The following is a 19,373-nucleotide window of genomic DNA, read 5'->3' as shown; positions in this document are numbered from 1 at the left end:
GGGTGGGGGGAGGGGAGAGCCGTGGTGACAGTACCTTCGACGGGCGTGGGGGACGAGGGGGGGTCGTGGTGGCGGCGCGTTGTCACCTGCCCGCATCGCCAATACACGGAGTATCACACACAAATGCACGCGCACGCACACACCGAAAAAACCATACACACGCACAGCGGACAGAGCTGACGGCGGCGGCAGCAGCCAAGCAAGCATCGACGGCGGCAGCAGCAGCTCAGTGTCGGTTGCGCTGTTTATTAATTCGGCCGGTTTAGCCGCAAACGCATGTGTACCGCCGCCGCCACCACCGCCACCGCCGTCGTCATAACCACCGCCCGCGACTGTGTGTGTGTATCGGCAACGCACGCACGCACTACTTACCCGTCGTCGTCGTCGTCGTCGTCGTCGACGCCGCCGCCGCCACCACCACCACCACCACCACCACCGCCACCACCGTCGTAGTAGTCGCCGTCGTCGTCGTCGTCGTCGTCGACCGTGGTCGCCGCCCGCCACCGCATAGTATTATTATTATTATTATTATTATTATAGTATGGTGTTGTGCGTGTGTATTGTATTATAGTTGTAGTAGTGTTCGCCGTTTAATCGACGCGACGAGTTTACTTGTCCGTGCGGTGCGCGTGTCATAATATTAATAATAATAATAATAATAATAATAATAGTAATATTATCGTCGTGTCTCGTTCGAGAGATCTATGAGAGATCAAATTCCTTGTTTTCCGACGATACGTTTATTTTTTTTTTATTTTTTTACCGATAAACGAGTGTCGCAATAAAAATATTAATAACCCGGTGCCGTGTTGTTTTGTTTGTTTTTGAGTTTTTCGATTTTTCACTTTTGGTGTTCGTGTGTATGTGAGTGTGAAGTGTGTTTGTGTGCGTGTGTTGTGTCAGTTAGAGACGGTCTGTATGTAATCGTTCACACGGCTGTCCTCCGTCGCCGTCGACAGTCTTTGAAAATTTAAGGAATAAATTATCCTTTTCGAGTTTTGAGTACCGTCATGATGATTTATATCGTATAAAATCGTCGAAAACCGTCATCCGGCGTGTGCGTGCGCTCCGCCGCCGCCGCAGCCGATTCGCTTTATCTCGGTTTACCACGGCGACCACCTCGGACAACGGTATTTATCACCAACGTTACTATGTTATTATTTATATATGTGTTCTTCAATATCGACGTCGTCGTTTTTGTCAACATTAATGTCCGTCGGCCGTTGTTTCGTTATAATAATAAATAATAATATTTTAACGATTTATTATCAACAGTCGCGCGTTATCACACGCGAAAGTTTCTATGCGCTGATAACGGAAATGATCCGATAGTTCTTGGAGAATCCCCCCCGTGTTGCTTAATTCCGTCGACGTCTTATTTTTTTTTTCTTACTTTGCACTTTTTGAAAAACAGTTTCTGGTTTCTGTTTCCAGATTACAAATGAAACATTGGCGTTATGAACTGACGGGATGACGGAGATCCGTTGGCTATCAGGAGGTGGTGAGTAAACAAAAATATTTTTTTTTTTGCATTTTATTCATTATTTACTATGAAAATAAATTTCATCGTTCGGCACTACTGACTTTCAATCACCGCCGCCGCCGTAGTCGCGTACGTTTTTCGCGAAATGCCATACAATAATATTATTATCTTATCGATTTTTATTCTGTCATGACGGAGCTTTATGAATGCGCGTGCATGTGTGATGCCGCTGGATTTTGTCACACGCACGCACGCGCCCAATACATTACCGCATAGAATATATGATGTTACGAATAATCTGTTACGAAAATAATAATAAATAAATAAATAACAAAAAATAATACACGATGCGACTCGATGCTATTAATAATCAGTGAGGCCAACGTGAAAAAAATATAATAAAACCGACAGTCGCGGGTCCTTCTCTCCGTCGTGTCCTACCCACCCCCCTCGGACCCCTCGCCGACGGCGTAATAATATTATACACCGGTGATTCTGTGGGCTGCCGACGCCGCCGCCTATCCTCTCTCGGTGTTTAACTGTTTGCGTGCAAGTATCGGGATCAAACCGGAGCGGCGGCGAGACGATTGTATGTGTGCGTGCGAACGGCTGCACAACGACCGCCGCCGCCCGAAATCGTCGTTTACGATACTAATATGGTTAAACATAAAATAGCGACGACCCGATCGAGAGATTTTATCTTACGCTTTCCGCTTTGATACTGTACTCATTCCCAATCCACTATAAAAACGATTAGAATATTATTGCAACACCGAGAAGTCGGTTCGCCCATGTAATATTACGTCAATGCAGCGACGATAATTTGCCGTAGTGGTGGACTCCGGCCAGCGGTCGAAAGGTTATATTTTTCCGATGAAGGAACGACATTCCTGAATCGCCGCCGTCCGTCGCATTGGACGGTTTCCTTCGAAAATCGCGTTCCGCGTCGCTTTTTTTCCCGTACACAGCGTCAACGAGACGATAACATTTTTTTCCACAAATGTTAGAACACTTCCGTCGCGACTCCGTAACCGTTGCTCCTGTATGTTATGAATATACGAGTGCATGTCCTTATCTATCGAACAGTTGAGAAATGGTCTTCTGTATAAGCCTCGATCAACACATTCATATAAAATACTAGTATGCCATAGTGCGCGCGATCTATATAGAGGGAAAACAATTTTTTTTCAAAAGTTCCCCTCGATATTCCGGGGGTCCTGGTGCTGGAGTACCGGTTTATGGATGACTCGTTGATAAATAACGAAATCATATGTTATTATGCATTACACGATGACGAAAACAATTCGAACATATTTTCGTCGTCGCCACCTCAGTATAATTGGTAATATTATTATATTTATATACATATTTATAATAACATAACGACCACCGCCATCTCCAATACCATCACCACCACCATACCACTATTACCACCAACACTACTACCACCACCACCACCACCACCACTACCACCTGCATGCGTCTTAACGTCCCGTTGTAAATAATATAAACTCGCTCGCGCCCTTACATTACGACAAATCGCGTTCGGGTGAATATATCGACCGGCGGCCAGGTACCACGTCGGTAGTAGATGAGAGAGGATATCGGACGAGGAGAGTGACGGTGATGGCTGGTGGTGGGTGGGGGTGTGGTGTATGTGTAGTGGTACGTTTGGGGCGCAAAAACGGCAGCGACAGCGGCGGTATATTCAACAGGGGGGTGGGGGGGCGAAACGTCGTCGTTTCTCGGTTGAACCGCCAGAGAGGTTGTATGTACGTACGCTCGTGCGTGTGCGTGTGTACAATACAATAAAATGGCGTTTTCTATTGAACGGCAGAGAGCTCCGCGGAAGGACGGGCGGCGGCGGTGGCTGCTGTGGCCGTAACCGGAGCGGAGGAGCAGGAGGAAGTGCGATGACTAGGTGGACGGGTAGGAGAAGGACAGCGGTGACGGGGTGACGCGGAGAGAGACGTGTATATTTATTATGTGAGGGGCACACTGCTCCGGTCGTTTCGTTAAACATAGCCGCACATACACATACACACACGTATATATTCTATATACATATATATATGTATGTATACAATACTATATAACTATATATACACGCCGGAGCACCGAATGTTGTAAAACTTCAACCCACAGCCGTCGACCGTTCGCCAGCTTGTTCACGTATGTGAGCACCACACGTTTGTGGATCCCACACTCATCGATCGTATACATTATATATATATATACGTGTGTGTGTGTGCATGTATATATGCGTGAGGAATGTGCAATCGCCGCGACTGGGAGACGTCTTTCACACAGCATTCGGCAGCAGCAACTTGGTGGCCCGTTCTCGCTCCACCACCACCGCTGCCGCCTGATGCTCATCGTTCTCTCGGACAACGCTCGCCGAAGCGAGAGCGACACGTATAGCTGCAGTAGACGACGTATGGTATCGGAGACCTGTGGTATATAGCTACCGTTTACGGCGGCGTGACGTTGTGCGTGTGTGTGGGGTGGATGATGCGAAAGGCGACGGCGAGTCGTTGGTGGTCGGCGGAGGGGAAGGGGTTTTAAAGTTAAGTTATCCCCCGGCCGAACAAACGATCCCAGGGTGTCCGCCATCTTGGTGTGCTCCGTTACCCCTCCGGTCGTCCCTTGCCACCACTGACTCCGTTTTACCGCCCCACCCTCCCCACGCATAATGGTTTCGAAATCAAAGTCAAACGGCCGTCGCCGGGCAAATCCTCTGCCCATGTCGCCGGGAATTCCGTCGCACCCGCGATAATGTAAAACGCCCCGTGTACACCTCCTCTCCAGCACCTCGACGTCGTTGTATATAGTCCGTCCACCTCGCCGTCCTCGTCGCCACAATCCCCCGACTCCGCTGTGTCCACCGACCCCTTTTCTATCCTCTCGGTGGCAGGCAGCTGGCTGACTGTTTTTGTGTGCGTACGTGTGTGTGTGTGTGTGTGTGTATGTGTATGTGTGTGTGTGTTAAAATACGATCAATAAGCTTCGAAATGTATTACATTGGGCCGCTATTTTTATATATTTTTTCGTTTTCCACTACCGTACATTAAACTTCGATTCGGTTTATACGCTCTCGCTCGTCCTTCTACACGCTGCACCATATTATACTGTATTTGCAACGCCGCCGCGTTCACGCATTTCGCACGGGTACCCACAACCAAAAGTGGGCTGAATTACACCCGGTGGGCGAAAACTCCGTCCTCAATTTTGTCACCCTTCCGCTAGCGCCGTTCAAAAAGTGGTATAGGGACGTATATTTGCGCGTATATCGTATTGGATTTTCTTCAGCCGCGCTTGAACGGAATCGTTATTATTCTCTTATCGCGTTCACGGCGCATGATAGATAGGTTACGGTTTACAGTAATAAATAGAGTTGCAAAAGTTGTTTGTTCGGCGGCAGAGGGGTTGTTGTTGTTCGATTGTAGCGAACGTGTTCAAAACGTTTTGCACACTATTTGTTGTGTGTACGTTTTGCAGTGTATACGTTTTGTGTATGTGTGTATACACCGTGTTTATGTATCCATTAGACAGAGAGAGAAATAGAGCGAGAGAGAGTGACGGAGAGAAAGAGATTGATCAATAACTGACGTTTACCTAAAGTAAGTAGGTCATCGCAAAACGGACACGGATTTTCTCGACTTCTCAAGAGCGTTATCCGCGGCCGGCGACTACAATGAATAATAATAGTAAAGATAGTAATATTATCCTGTTAATAATATTGTAGTGTTATGGGCTTGCGCCTTGCGCCCTTGCATCATACACGTACACGATCAGCAGACGTGTGCGCGGTACGCGGACGTGAACGACGAAAAAAAAAAATTCATAAATCCGAACGCGCCGCCCGTTTTGCGGTCGAGAAATCGGCGGTCGCAAAGCGTCGGTGAAAAACGCATCGAAAATCAAGTTGAGTCGACGTGCATGTGTGCACGTGTGTGTGTGTGTGTGTGCACGCGGGACGATCGCGTTTGTTATGATACGAGTTAAATAGCCTCTGCCGGTGCGCACGGCGGTGTTCGTGGGCGACGGCGGTGGCGCGGGCCGGGGAAACGGACGAGAATATTATCGTGTTTAAAAATAATCTCCGACACGCCGTATGGCAACACTGTGCCGTGCCAATATGCTTTCGGAAGGTCGTTGAATGGCCGTGGATCATTGTCACAGCGTGACCGGATAAACGCTCGACGGGTAACCCTTTCCTCGCCGCGTAGACTTGCGTTACTGCACACGCACGCAAATTACATTATACAAGCGGGCCCGCGGCGCGCGCGCGCGCTCACACACACACACACATACACCTCACCGTGTGTAATTGATGGTAACGATAATTTTCGTGTCGTTCCGAACACGACACAGGTCCGATATTATTTTCCCGAAGGTATGACGAGAAAAAGAAATAAAAAATGAAAAATGAAAGATTTTTGGTTTAACGACCGGTTGACATTTTAACGCGTGCTATTAATAAAATAATGTTATACACTCGTTTGATAGAAAAAAAACGCATTTTTTTCCGTTCAAAAACTGGTCTGCTCGTCGCGTTCCGCGTGCGCTCTCTGCGCAGAATCCACGGGAAAACGATCGGAGGAGAATTATGTTGACACTACGATTTAATTATAAGGACGCCCTACATAATACGTTTTCTGCCTTCCTCGGCTCGATTAACGCCGCTAAAAAACACAATGGCGTTGTTGGGTTATACTACTACGGCGCAATGGCGTAAACAATATTATATTATTAATATTATATACACGCATTTACGAGACCCAGTTTTTGTACAAATATACCGTAAAAGGCGTTTTCACCTCACGATAATCGTACGGCTCGGCTGCTCGAGATTCGTATATTTCAATAATATTATTACTTATTAGTATTGCGTAGACGGATAGTTCTCGTCGATTATATATATATAATATAACGTTTGACATTTATACTCTTGTGAAACAATAATCATATATGTATGTAAAATCAGAGACCTGCAACCCGCGCCCCTCCTTCCCGCTTAGCAGTTTTTGTACTGTTTTATTTTTTTTAGGTCGACTCGTTCCATACCGCCGCCGCAGTGTAATAATAATAATAATAATAATGGTAATAATATCACCATCGAATGAATACCTATTAATCGGTTGTATACAATGTACATAAATGTTTTGTGTCAAACAAAATCTAAGCATATTGTATATGATGTCGAATTGTGTCGCTAAATAATATGCACCACCGAGTTGCCCGTAATAAAAAATAAATATAATATTATTATCGATGACTGGGCTTCGCAGTAGCTTATATTTTGTTCAAAATATTTCTATCCGCCGCCGCACATCATTTCTTGTCGTGTATGTACTACATAGTTGGCTGATAATCGTCTTCGCGGTTGGTGGGTGTAGATTGGATGGATGAGTGTGGAAGACACGCGCGCCGGTGAAGGTATAATATTTCACTAATAATATGACGTACTGTTTTTCATAAAAAAAAATTAATACATAATAACGGATTCCTAAAAAATCGCGCGTGTTCAGTTTTGTGCCTACGATTTTAATACGTTGGCGACGCGGTCAGAGTGAAGAGTGAGCGAGAGAGAGAGAGGACATGGTGTTCCGGGCTGACAGAGGTGTGGGCTACACAAACCGAATATAGAAAAAAAACGTCATTATATTAATTTATTTGATAAAACGTATCTTAAGGCCTATCGCACAAGCTATCTCTGGTATCTAGGACAATCTTCTCGTGCGTTTATATTATTGTATAAACTCGATTTGTTATTACATTTGGTGTTTACGTTCGCATTTTTTCCGATTAAAATTTAAATATTCGTATTTATTAAACACCGACGCCGTTGCAAAAGTAAATCCTATCGTATTTTAGTGGGGTGGATTGTGTGTGGGTGGTGGCGTTTTTTTTATTTCCTGTAGAGCCGTGGTTGAACGTTGTGACGTGAGCGCTCGTTTTTCGCGCTTCCGCTCTTGCATCCGAATCTAAAAAATCCATTTCTCTCCGGTTGTATAGCCCACCCTGTTGTTTGACTATTCGTTTGAACTATCTGAAAGCAGCTTTAATACCTTATCGTGTTTTGTGTAGAATTGTTAGCGCAAAGTTTCTAAAAATCGATACAGAGCAAAACTTTTTTACTACCCATATAGAATCGCTCATAAAAAATCTTTGTTATTTATAGTTAAGATAATCAAAATATTTTTAAATAAAACCAAATCATATTCTACTATAGTAAACTGTACAAAGAATTTAGTGTTCAATGTGTACCTATAACACTTATTTCATAGGTATACATATATGCCCCATGTTTTAGATATTAGTTAAATGTAAATCCAATACGACCATTCTATAAAACACGTTGAACAAATAATTTAGATATTTTTACTATCTGGACGTTAAAATCAAGCCGATGTTTTTCACAAGTAGGTTTTAACTTATTAAATATTAATATAACCATTAAAACAATTTGGTTAATTAATTGCATAAACATGTTTTAATCTTTATAGTACTTATGCAATATGAAACTGATTGTATTACATCATGTTTATATTTATTATTAACATTTATCATAATATCTTTTATATTTATTTTTGGTAAAATTTAACGTTTTTTACTGTACCTCAGTTTAACATAAAAAAGAAAAAAACACGTAAAAATATTTACATATTTTCTTTTTATTAGTTTACTTCATCAATAACATAATTTTTTCAGTGATGAGTTGGGGCATTATGTATTGTGTGTATTTTGTATATTTTATTATTTTGTATTTACCAATGAGTTTATCCGGTTTTTAGTTGACCTTATAATCAATAAATTATTATTATTTTCAAAATTGAATTCAATTGGTGGATGTTTCTTTCTATCGTTTTTTAATTGTATCGAAAAAACCTATCTCGTTTCTATGAAAAACAGGTTTATCAAATGATAGGTGGAACCGTTTTATCTTACGCGCGCATCACACTAAAAGGCGAGAAAATCCAAAAAAATGACCTCTCCAAACTTACAATGTCTTCGATATCGGAAATAAGATACATCGGGTAACTACTTATACACATCGAGAGAAAATGATATCGCTGCAGACGTCATATTATTATGTATAATTTACACACGTCATCGTCGTTGTAAAACGAATACATTGCGCTCGGTTCACAACTCGGAAACAGTGTCTCCTACTCGATCGCAACAGACTGGGACAAATACAATAATATTATAATATTATGTTATACAAATCGTAATATCGTATAATAATAATATTATTTAAATACCAGTGAACCGCTCTCGTTTATTTAGTAGAGCAGTCAGCAACGGCGGTCGTGTGCATGGAAAAAAAAACGTTCGCCGTGCAGCCGCCGTCGGTGGTGGCCTATGCAAACATAGCGAAAAAACGACGAACCGACAACCAGTTTTGCCCCGTTATGTTTTATGTTTTATTATTATTATGTTTTTTCTATTCCGATTGTGAAATCTGTCGTAAGTCTGGCAACGCCGAGAGTGAATCGAATTCGCTAATTACATCGACGTCGGCGGCAGCGGCGGTATACACACTCCTCACACATACCGGTCCTTGAGGCCCTCCCCTCCCCCCACCCCCCTCGCACACTCCACAACCGCCCGACCCGTCGGACACAATAGACTCGGCGCCGCTCCGTTCGTACGCCGGCCGCCCTCCGTTGTCGTCCCGCGGGCGTAAAAACACGGGGAGCTTATAAACGCGATATAATTCAATTCAGCGGCGCGCGCGCGACCAGTCGTTCATTTATACGCGCTTGGCCGCCGACGGCGACGATCGCGCGCGCGCGAGTCATCCGAATAGAAGTAATAGTAGTAGTAATACGGCGGCGTAGGTGGTTTCTGTGGGATTCGGACCGGGGAGCGCGGTTACGTTTCCTCTACCGGCCGACGCCGTTTACGTCTGTGACACAATTACCATAATAATAATATTATTACGTCAACGCGCACGCGTCGTTGTATTATAGGTAACCCATAACCGGGTTATAGATTTGGCGATCGAATTATTTTACTGTCATATCGTATTATTATTATTATTATTTTTTTTTCCATTGCATTAATCGAAGATACCGCTTCGGCCGAACCGCCGCCGCTGGTGGTCATGATGACATATACACTCGAAATTAAAACATTCACATCTCGAGTGCCTGTTTAATCTACATTATATATTATACTCTTAACATTTAATAAACTAGTCTTCAGATGTTATCTACGCCGCGATTGCGATTTAGTGCATCCGTATGACAATACTGATATTATTATATTGTAGCCATCAAACATTATTCCGATATTACCGACAGGACTGTATTGAGCTTTGATCTTTGGTGGCGCACTGGCGAACCACTGGATTTGCGCATCGGCGTAACTAGGGTATTTGTATTTAGCCCCCCTACAAGGTTTTGGTTTTCTAGGACTAGCCCCTGTAACTATTAAATCCTAGTTACGCACTTACGCCCATGCATTTGCGACCCCCACCCCCCTCCCAAATAATAAATTTGCATTTTACAAGCCACGTACATTTCGTATAGGCACAATTATTATACTATAAATACATACATACTTACCTAATACCTATTTTATGAGAATATCACCACACATCAAATATACGCATAATATATAAGATATTTCATGCATAATGAATTGTTAATATTTCAAATGTTGTGCTTCAACACTCAACAGCCTTATAAAAATAGAGCGAGATTACTGTAGTCTGTTAAATTAAATATACATATTTCAAAAATCACATGAAAAAATTATTGCGTAACTAGTATTGAAATTTGCACCCCTGGCCCGTGCCCTCTTGCCCTGAACCGTATACGGCCCCGTTTACCGATAAGATGACGTGCATATAAGATTCCTGAACACTGTTAGTCATGCTATGAGGATTACAATTTTGTGCGAATCGATCATCGATCAATTACAGATTTCGATCTATCGTCGACGCGACTCCCGTTTACCTTTTACTCTTACGACTACTCGAGTACTAAAATATTAAATCAACATAATAGTTGTTTTCATGTTGCATCTCACCGGACGTGTCGGAATTTGTGAAGTTTCGTGTATGCGGTGCCCGGCCCGCGCGCGCGACCAAACGCCGCCGCGGTACGCGCGCCAGACATCAGACGTGCCCCGCAGTGCCCTGCTGATAAAAATAATCGTAGCATTACCGTTCGAGTCCGTGTAGTAGTCGTCAGCTGACTGCCCACTCAGCCGTACCAGCCGCGGCAGTGACGTCACGGATCCGGCGGTGTTGCCGAACCGTGCATCCCCGCGGCCCCCGTCCGTGCCTTTTCACGTACACACGCACACACTTCCTTCCTCCGTCGGTTTTATTTCATTTTTTCTCGCTCGTTCTTTTCCTCTTTTCGTCCTCCCGTTTTATTAATATAATAAATATATATATATATATTTTTTTTCCCAATGTCTCGCGCGCTCGCACACCGACACATGCACATAATATGTATATAATATAACACACACACTCGGGTCTCCTATTAGGACGTCGTGTATTACCATTATATTATTCCTTACTTATACCTTTCGTGTTTCTCCGGTGTTATTACTATTATTATTTTAATATAATACAATTTACGTGTATATATATTATATTATATATGCGCAGAGAGGAACGCATCGCCGTACGTCGGTGGTGTTGTACGCTTCTCCGGCCGACATTACCGTTGGCGGAGGAGTCGCCATATTGGACTCTCGTCGAGGATTTTTGTTGTTTACGCGGCCGTTGCCCGTTGCACTAAATCACGACTATTATAATGTACACGGTATACAACACCGGACGCTGAGCCAGCTAGTACGCGCGCGTGTGTGCATTTCAATTTACCACTTCGCTAAAAACCGATGGGCGGCGCCATCTTAGTTTTGTTTTTCCCCCATCGCCGCCGCCGATGTGATCGTGTAACCTCATTTGGCGATATCTTTTTCACGATACCACACAATATAATATTAGGTACAACGACTACTGCGTCGTTATAGTGCACAACAACACTGCGGTGCATAACGTTTACTCGCACACAATGATAACATATACCTACGTAACGATATTGTAATCTCCGTATACGTCTAGCATACGGTTCCTATATATATATATCATTATTTTTCGCGTTATCAGTGTGATTTGGTTTCCGATTTTCCTCTACACGCACGTACCTTACATATTTTTAGTCATTGTACGCATATTCGAAAGTCTCTCGTAGAGGCTATAAATAGATTCTTCTAATCTCGAATGTTCGTGATATAACGTCATTGCGAGCGGATAGATCAGCTGTAATAATTTCCGTTCAACCGGACCGGTATACGAAGGGGTTAGTTGTATTTGCCGGCCAAAAATAGTTTCAATATGACTTCCACGGCGTCGTGTTAACACTGTCGCTTATTTATAAATTATTCGTCTCGAAAAAAATGTGTCAGTTTGAAAACCTAAGCGGATTTAGCACGTTATACTGATACTATATAGTTAGTATATTATCACGTCGGAGGAGATTGCTATTCTCGTTTACGACAAGTCGGGACGACCGTTTGTCGCGTATCATTGTCGTATACGTCTTATCGTCGACCCTTTTCGTATTGAAACCGATAGAAGACGAAAACGAACCGAGTGGTGGAAGCGACCGAAAAATCGTTGTGCGTAGTTGGGTAGCTTAGATACGTGTTACACAATGGTAGTGTTGCGGGCCGCGGTGTGTGATACACACACGGTAGGTGGTTGAAAATTGTCGATGAAAATTCGCAACAGGGTAGGAACACCACTAAAGGAGAGAGTGTGTGAGAGTGTCGGTGGTGAAGAGCCAGTGAGTGGTTACACTGGTGCGGCGGTGGCGCGGTGTGCGAAGGTCGCGCAGCATTGGGCATTGCGCGCAATCGAAAAAGAAAGAGAAGAGGAGAGAATAAAAATTATAGTAGTTGAATATTATTATTATTACCAAACACAGGAAAGGAATGCACACTACTACTACTACTACTACACTGCGGTATACTATAACACTGCAGCAGTGTATGATACGCGTTTTATAGAGAGCGGGTCCCGGAGAGCAGAGCAGCTGCTTGTGTGCACACTGTCATATTATATATTATTATTATTTTATATTATATACATATATATTGTATTATACTATCGTCGGGAGGATATAGAGTCATTATTCCCATTCTGAGTCCGGTCATCGGGTCGTACGGGCCGCAGTGATCGTTTCACAAAACCGCCAGTCGGCAGTGCGTGCGCGTCCGTCCGTCGTCGTCGTCCGTCCGTTCGTTCCGATCACATCTCTTCTCCGTCCGTGTCGTGTTTCGTCTTCGTCGTACCTATGGTTTCCGACTAACGCCACCCGCGGGCGTGATAACACCGACAACAATAATGATAATATTATTGTTGTTTTAATAATAATAATATTATTATTTTCATTATTATTATTGTTATTATTTTATCCCGAGGCCGGGATAGTAATTAATATACGCACGACGCGCTTTTCTTCCCGTCCGAATTCGCGTGCGCGCACTCGCGCCCTGTGCACACCGGAGGCGGCGCTCTCGTCTTGTGCCACCGGAGGAGACGCGTACGCCCGACGTCGCGAGGCGTTTTTCTTGTTATTTATTTATTTTTTTTTTAACGGCCTCCGCCGTCGTCGGCGAATTTCATTGTAAAATCAATATTACGTCGTGTGGAAATTCGGACGATGAGTTCCGCCAACGGCTGCTGCCGTTTTAGTAGTACTATACCTAACTAGTGTAACGGCAGCGATTGAGCGGCGGTGGGGTGTACTTTCCTCGCCGTCCTACCCCTCCCCCCGCCAACACATCTTTCCCGTCACCGACCGCCACTACCCTACTCGCACCGGCACATGGAAGAGGCGCAGAGTTCATATTGTTGCGTCGCCAGTGCATATGTCGTGTTACCTCGTGCCGCTGCCGCCGCCGCCTTCGCCGTCGTTGTCAGAAGCAGCAGCAGCAGCGACCGGTGCGCATTTATCGATGATGATGTGTTCCCAAGGTTAGTTCGACACCTGTACAATTTTATGTGTTCCACAAGACCATATAATTCAATTATATACGTTTATTATTTTATAATAATATATGCACTTATATATATTATATTTCTATATTTTTTATAATAAATTGCCGTTCGATGATGTTTGTAAATCGATTGCATGCCACGATGATTCGGTGTGCGTCGATGTATGTAAACATCATTATCGGGTGATACCTCAAAGAAATCTTTTTCGAAAACTTGCAATGTAATAATATAATTCATAGTAATTTAGTATCATAATTTAAACGGTATCGCGTACAAACAATAATATTATGCTCTACGGTCGCGTCGTCTCTTTCGCATTTTTGGCGGGACTAGCTTTTCGTCATTCACGACGAAAATGTCTACTCTCTTGTAATATTATATAAACCTCTCTTTAGGTGAACATCCGTCGTCCTGGTTTTATTATTATTATTATTATTGTATACGGTACTGAAAACACACACACAACGCTTACGTTGTACAAAGACAACCCCCACCCGGTTGGTTACGATGAGAGGGTTGCTCCGCACCCTCCGCTGTCGTAGTGGTGTTAGTTGCGTATTCTATAGTTGTTGTAGTAGTCGTATTATTTTCGGACGACCGCCGATCGATAACGCCTCGACCTCTGTGGGTTTTTTAAATACGGTTTGCGTTTATTCTAAAATGTACGAGAAATTGCACGACGGTCGTCGTAGTCGTCGCCGTACCACGCCCCCTCCACCATATATTAGTCGACACCGCGCGCTACTATGTACACACTACCTTGTTCCGACCGTTTTCCCCCCGCAAAATATTCCTCCACCGTTGCCGCCGCCGCCGCTGCAGGTTCAATTAAATGTTATTTTTTTTCTCTGCTCACACACAACTACACGATATAATGTAAATATAAAATAATATATCGATGCACATACACACACGTGCCGGTCGATAGGTTGTTGTACAGTAGTGTAGCGACGGCTTGAACGACGAAATCCGTAAATGGCGATATTGCTGCATCGTTGTCGAAAGACGCGTTTCGATTCCTCTACAATATTATTATTATACGCCAAGAACTCATATATATATATATATATATATAATATATATTATACGTATGTGTGTGTTGTGTGCACGTCGTGTGGATTTTATTTTTTATAATCGCATTCGCCTCTGGCAACGGATTCCTCCATAGGTCGTCGTCATCGTGTGTATGTGTGTGTGTGTGTGTACGTGGCAAGTTCGCATAGCACATTCGTGGAACACTCCGACGCCGCCGCCGCCTGTGTCGTCTTTTGTACGCGAAGTGAGGGAGGGCGGGAGACCGCGCGCGCTTGTGTGTGTGTGCGTGTGTGTCTTGTGCGAGAGCGAGAGCCGAGAGGAGATGTGCTCTGGATAAATACGTCGTGTAATAAATAAGCGGCCGAGAAGTGTAACCGGGCGCGCGCGAACAATGGCGGCCGAACACCGCACACAAATACACACACACACATGCGCGCGCATATGTGTTTGTGTGTGTTTGTGTTGTGCACCGATGACGGGAAAGACGGAGAGCGAGCGAGCGAGTGAGGGAGAGAGATGACCGGCCAAAGTTTGTGCCGCCGCATTCCGATGTGTTTTATTTTTGCGCGCGCGTCCCATACGACTATAACCCAAATCCGCGACTTTTCGTCGTGTACGCATGCACCGAGAGACCGTTTCGTCGGCTTTTTCCGCCTTTGCGTCATTTCCGCGCCCGAGAGGCGCACGGACGGCCGGCGTGTATGTAGGTAGGTATATAGGTACGTTGGTGGGTGGGTGGTTGGAGCGCGGTGCTGCTCGACGTTTGTGTCCAAGGACCGTCGTTATTATTTTGTGTGCTCGAAAAATCGTTTTCGTAGCAATATTATTACGACGAGACCACTGCTGTGTGTTGTGTAGTACCGGGCACGAAACGAATCCGATCATATACATTATGTTTTATAATAGTATGTTACGTATAGGCATATATATACGAGTGCATGACGTTGTTCCAATGTCGATAACGCTTTAAGTCGATTTGCAGTGACATATGCGCGCGCGTTCATGAGAATCGCTTACGACTTAATTCCGTTTTAGAGATATAATATAAAAAAAAAACAACAATCCGATTAGTTAAACGGTCGGTCGCGCGAGACTTTTTGACCGTTTCTCACGTTTTTTCATGCTAATTTTCGAAAACACGTTTCTACCGGTCCATGTGTGTGATGTAAAACATTGAAAAACTATTGCGCGCCGTTTAATGAACAATATAAGAAATAATATTACTATATTTACTGTGTGAACTTGTAAGTACGTTTCACGCCGTCGTCAAACCTCTAGCCGTAGATCAAGCGACGAGTTCACAGTTTTGATAAGTTATAATTTGGTGAATAATTAATAAAATATGTCTAACAACGTTGCACACGAAAAATTACGTTTGCCGCATTTGAAATGACATTTGTACTGAATATTTAATTGATAAAAAACGACATCGTGTAACGTGACCAAGGACTAATTTTATGTATGTGACCTAGAGAGGGCAGATTATAAAAGCTATTTTTCTTATTTTCTTACCGTGCGTTGTCGACGTGTCGCTGTAAGATTATAATATTAATAAACGTTAGGTAGTTATTTTTTTCACTTCGTATCTAACCAAACGTTTTATCAATAATCATCCGACAAGTATATTATAATCGTATTATAAGTGTCTTGAGTACCTACTCGAGTCTTATATTTTATATTTAAATCGATATAAATTAGTTTTACCGTTGTATTCTGCGCTAGTTTACTAGAAAAATAATCTTAAAACAACATACTATTATGTTGTCAATAAATATAGATGATTACATCTATGGCTCTATTAGCGCAGAATGTTTGAGAATGTAGTTGATGGTACAATCAAACGAATTAAAATGGAAACAAAAATGTTTTTGTACGGGTATACAATTTATTGTAGTAGCAGTATAGTTTCGCGAATGGAGGAGATACCGTCGTCGTTCGCATTTTTCGACTTGGATCGGTAAATATTATACATTGCCGTGTGCAAATCGTTTTCAACCATTATTTTATTACCGACATGATCAAATTTACAACAACTGCGAAAATAGAAAAAAACGGTACTCGATCGTCCGACTATAATATAATAATAGTAATAATATAGTTTCGTTGACCCCAAAGTGTTCTACCGAGTTGAACAACGAGTGAACATATTTTCTTGGCCGACAATAATAATTGCGTTTAAAAAAACACAGTATAAAATAATTTACTCTCCCGCGTGGCCGCGTACCATTTAACATTATATTATAGAGAACGTATAACTACAGAAAACAGAACGATCGTCGTCGTTGTCGTCGTATTTGAACGATTCACCTCCGCCTACGTTGTCGTCGGCATAGTGTCGTACATGGTAAAATGTCGGTAATTCGGTAACGTGACGCCGTGAGAAAACCGGGCGGGGCTCTATTTTAAATCCTCAAAACGACCCAACTAATATCATTCGTCTAAAAAAATAACGATTTTAAAAAACCACCACCGTCGCCGCCACTTGTGCGTCTCGCAGATTAATGCAATTGATCCGATTTTTTTATAACTTACTAAAACCCGCGTTATGCTCTTAGGCAATTCCTCGCCCAAATAAGGTTGTATTTACTGTCGTTCACTCGATGGACTAAGGAGTATTTTAATTTGTGGGAAAGTATATTATTATACTTTGTGAATGCCTATCTACAACAGAATATTTATCGATAAATGATTTTAACATTGTTCTTATTTCTGGGCTAATATAATTATTAGAATATAGTATGCTACTATTGGTTAGGTTACATATTTGATGTATACGATCAGTTGAAATTAGGATTGCCTTCTTCAGAATATAATATTATTATTATATTGTGTTTATAATAGTGTAAGGTAAAATATAATAACACTGCACTACTGCGGACGTTACGTACGAATCGCACACGTCGCGTTGTCTGACTGTCGGTCGGTGGGAGTCTTATTTGTGTGTATTAATAAAAATACCACGTAGGTACATATAATAATAATGCATGTATAATTTATATATACATATATGACAATACGAATATTTTCTCGTTTGTCATTGAGTATTATACATGCCGCCGCCGGGCGACTGTTATTTAATTGCGTTTCGAAATTTGCGCAGCAGTCGCGTGTGCGATATTATTATTTTTTCATTTCCACGTCAACGAGAACACCAGTGTTTTATTTATTTTTTTTCTCATTCTCGTTGAAAAATTCCAACCGGTCGTCGTCGACGTCGTGCTCCACGAACGTATTTTCAAAATCATTATAATTAAACGCATTCGTCGTTACCAACTAAGCCGACGACGTAGACATTATTATTAAAATATCTCCGTCGACGTCTTGGTGTTTTTATCGATTCGCCTTTGACGGCTATGTCGAAACGCAAATAATATCGTATGAAAGTAATACTATAACAGTAAAATAATTTTAAAATTATGATTTGCACTCGTACTGCCGACGATGCGCCAGAGACGACTACGACGACGACGATGCTGAGCGTAAACGGTATGCCATAGGCAATAAGTGTATTATGTCGTAAAACGTCATTATTGCCGTCTCGGTAATGCGTCTAAAAACGTCCGCTGGATTCCAGAACTATATCATATTATGTCTACGCCACAAGTTTTTTTTTTTTTTGAAAAATTATTATTTTATACCTTTGCACGGCGCCGGTGGCGTGTATATTCGAAATCCGTAACATTTATTTATATGGACAAGCTGGGTATTATTTTTTGTGGCGTCTACGCCACTCGGTCGGCGTGCGGCGGTGACTGTGCAGTAGTTTTCGATCTGGGTGGTTCCGCGTTCTAGCGCCATTTCGGTTTTAAACTGTTGCGAAAAGCTTTTGTTGTGACGTTTCGCTGATGTTTTCAAAAGCTCGTTTTCTCGGCGGTTGACGCTGATCACGGTCGAATTAACGTCACATTTGTTTGTTTACGTGCGCGCGTGTGTGTCGTATAAAAATAACACGATAAAGGTTTTTTGAACGACCTCTTCCAGTACATTATGGAAGAATGACGGCGGTGTGCTTACGCCCGGGAGTCGATGAGTGTTTTTTTTTTTTGTTTTGTTTTTTGTTTTCTTCCACTCCGGCTCGATGATATTATACTTCGCGTCAACAATATACCGCGCGGTCGCATTCTGCAATAATAATATCGTGTAAAGTGGTCGTGAAGAGGATATCACGATGCTCGACTACTCGAGGACCCTGCGCGGCGGTGGTGTTGGCGGGGACGAGAGGGACGCGTCTTTTTGACGGGGGCGAGAATCTCGGCGGCAGAGTCTTCGACGACCGTCAAATCGGCTGTAACCGGGTACTACCGGGTAACGGGTAACGTCGGAGGGTGGCGGCGATGGGTTTTGTTTGCACCGTTACTGCCTTGACTGACGGTGTGGCGGTGCGTGCGGGGTGGGGCTCCGCTGGAGTTTTCAAACGTCTGTGTGCCCGCTCCGGTGTGTTACTTATGCATGGCCGCCCGACAACGACACAGTGGCTTTTACGTGTACACACGCACACGCACGCTCGCGCGTATGTACAATATGTATAAAACGGAGTTTGCTAGAATAGCTAGAGAATCGATCGTTTTCTCTTGGCACCCACCCGCCAGTCATGCCAGTCGCCATCGCCATCGCCGATCCACCCGCCCGCCGGCCTAACCCGGTGTACACACACACACACACACACACACGCGTAAGCCGCTGCTATTCGGTATATACCTCGTGTCACGAATCAGTCCATCTCCCTCTGGTGGCGGGCGGTGGCGGGGTCCTGCCCTTTTCCGTAGACGCACCGTGAAACGGACACGATCCGGCAACGCAGCCCGACGGATGACCTCCCCT

At 43.4% G+C, this 19,373-nt stretch overlaps 1 protein-coding gene across 4 annotated transcripts in view; it reads left to right on the top strand.

Annotated features, from left to right (window-relative positions):
• The first annotated feature begins 248 nt into the window (after positions 1–248).
• Positions 249–19,373, top strand: part of LOC132930624 (serine/threonine-protein kinase tousled-like 2) — a 42,988-nt gene continuing 23,863 nt past the window's right edge. Inside the window, exons 1-2 of one of the 4 annotated variants that reach the window (XM_060996591.1) lie at positions 249–1,130; positions 1,435–1,501. In XM_060996591.1, the coding sequence (XP_060852574.1) occupies positions 1,471–1,501 (31 nt within the window). In that variant the 5' untranslated portion in view covers positions 249–1,130; positions 1,435–1,470. Of the gene's footprint in view, positions 1,131–1,434; positions 1,502–12,688; positions 13,494–19,373 lie in introns of those variants that run through there. The other 3 variants (XM_060996595.1, XM_060996590.1, XM_060996596.1) reach the window with 3 other exon arrangements.

Source organism: Rhopalosiphum padi, chromosome 4 (genome assembly GCF_020882245.1).
Source record: "Rhopalosiphum padi isolate XX-2018 chromosome 4, ASM2088224v1, whole genome shotgun sequence".
Classification (NCBI taxonomy): domain Eukaryota; kingdom Metazoa; phylum Arthropoda; class Insecta; order Hemiptera; family Aphididae; genus Rhopalosiphum; species Rhopalosiphum padi.
This window is presented reverse-complemented; position numbering and strand designations above follow the sequence as displayed.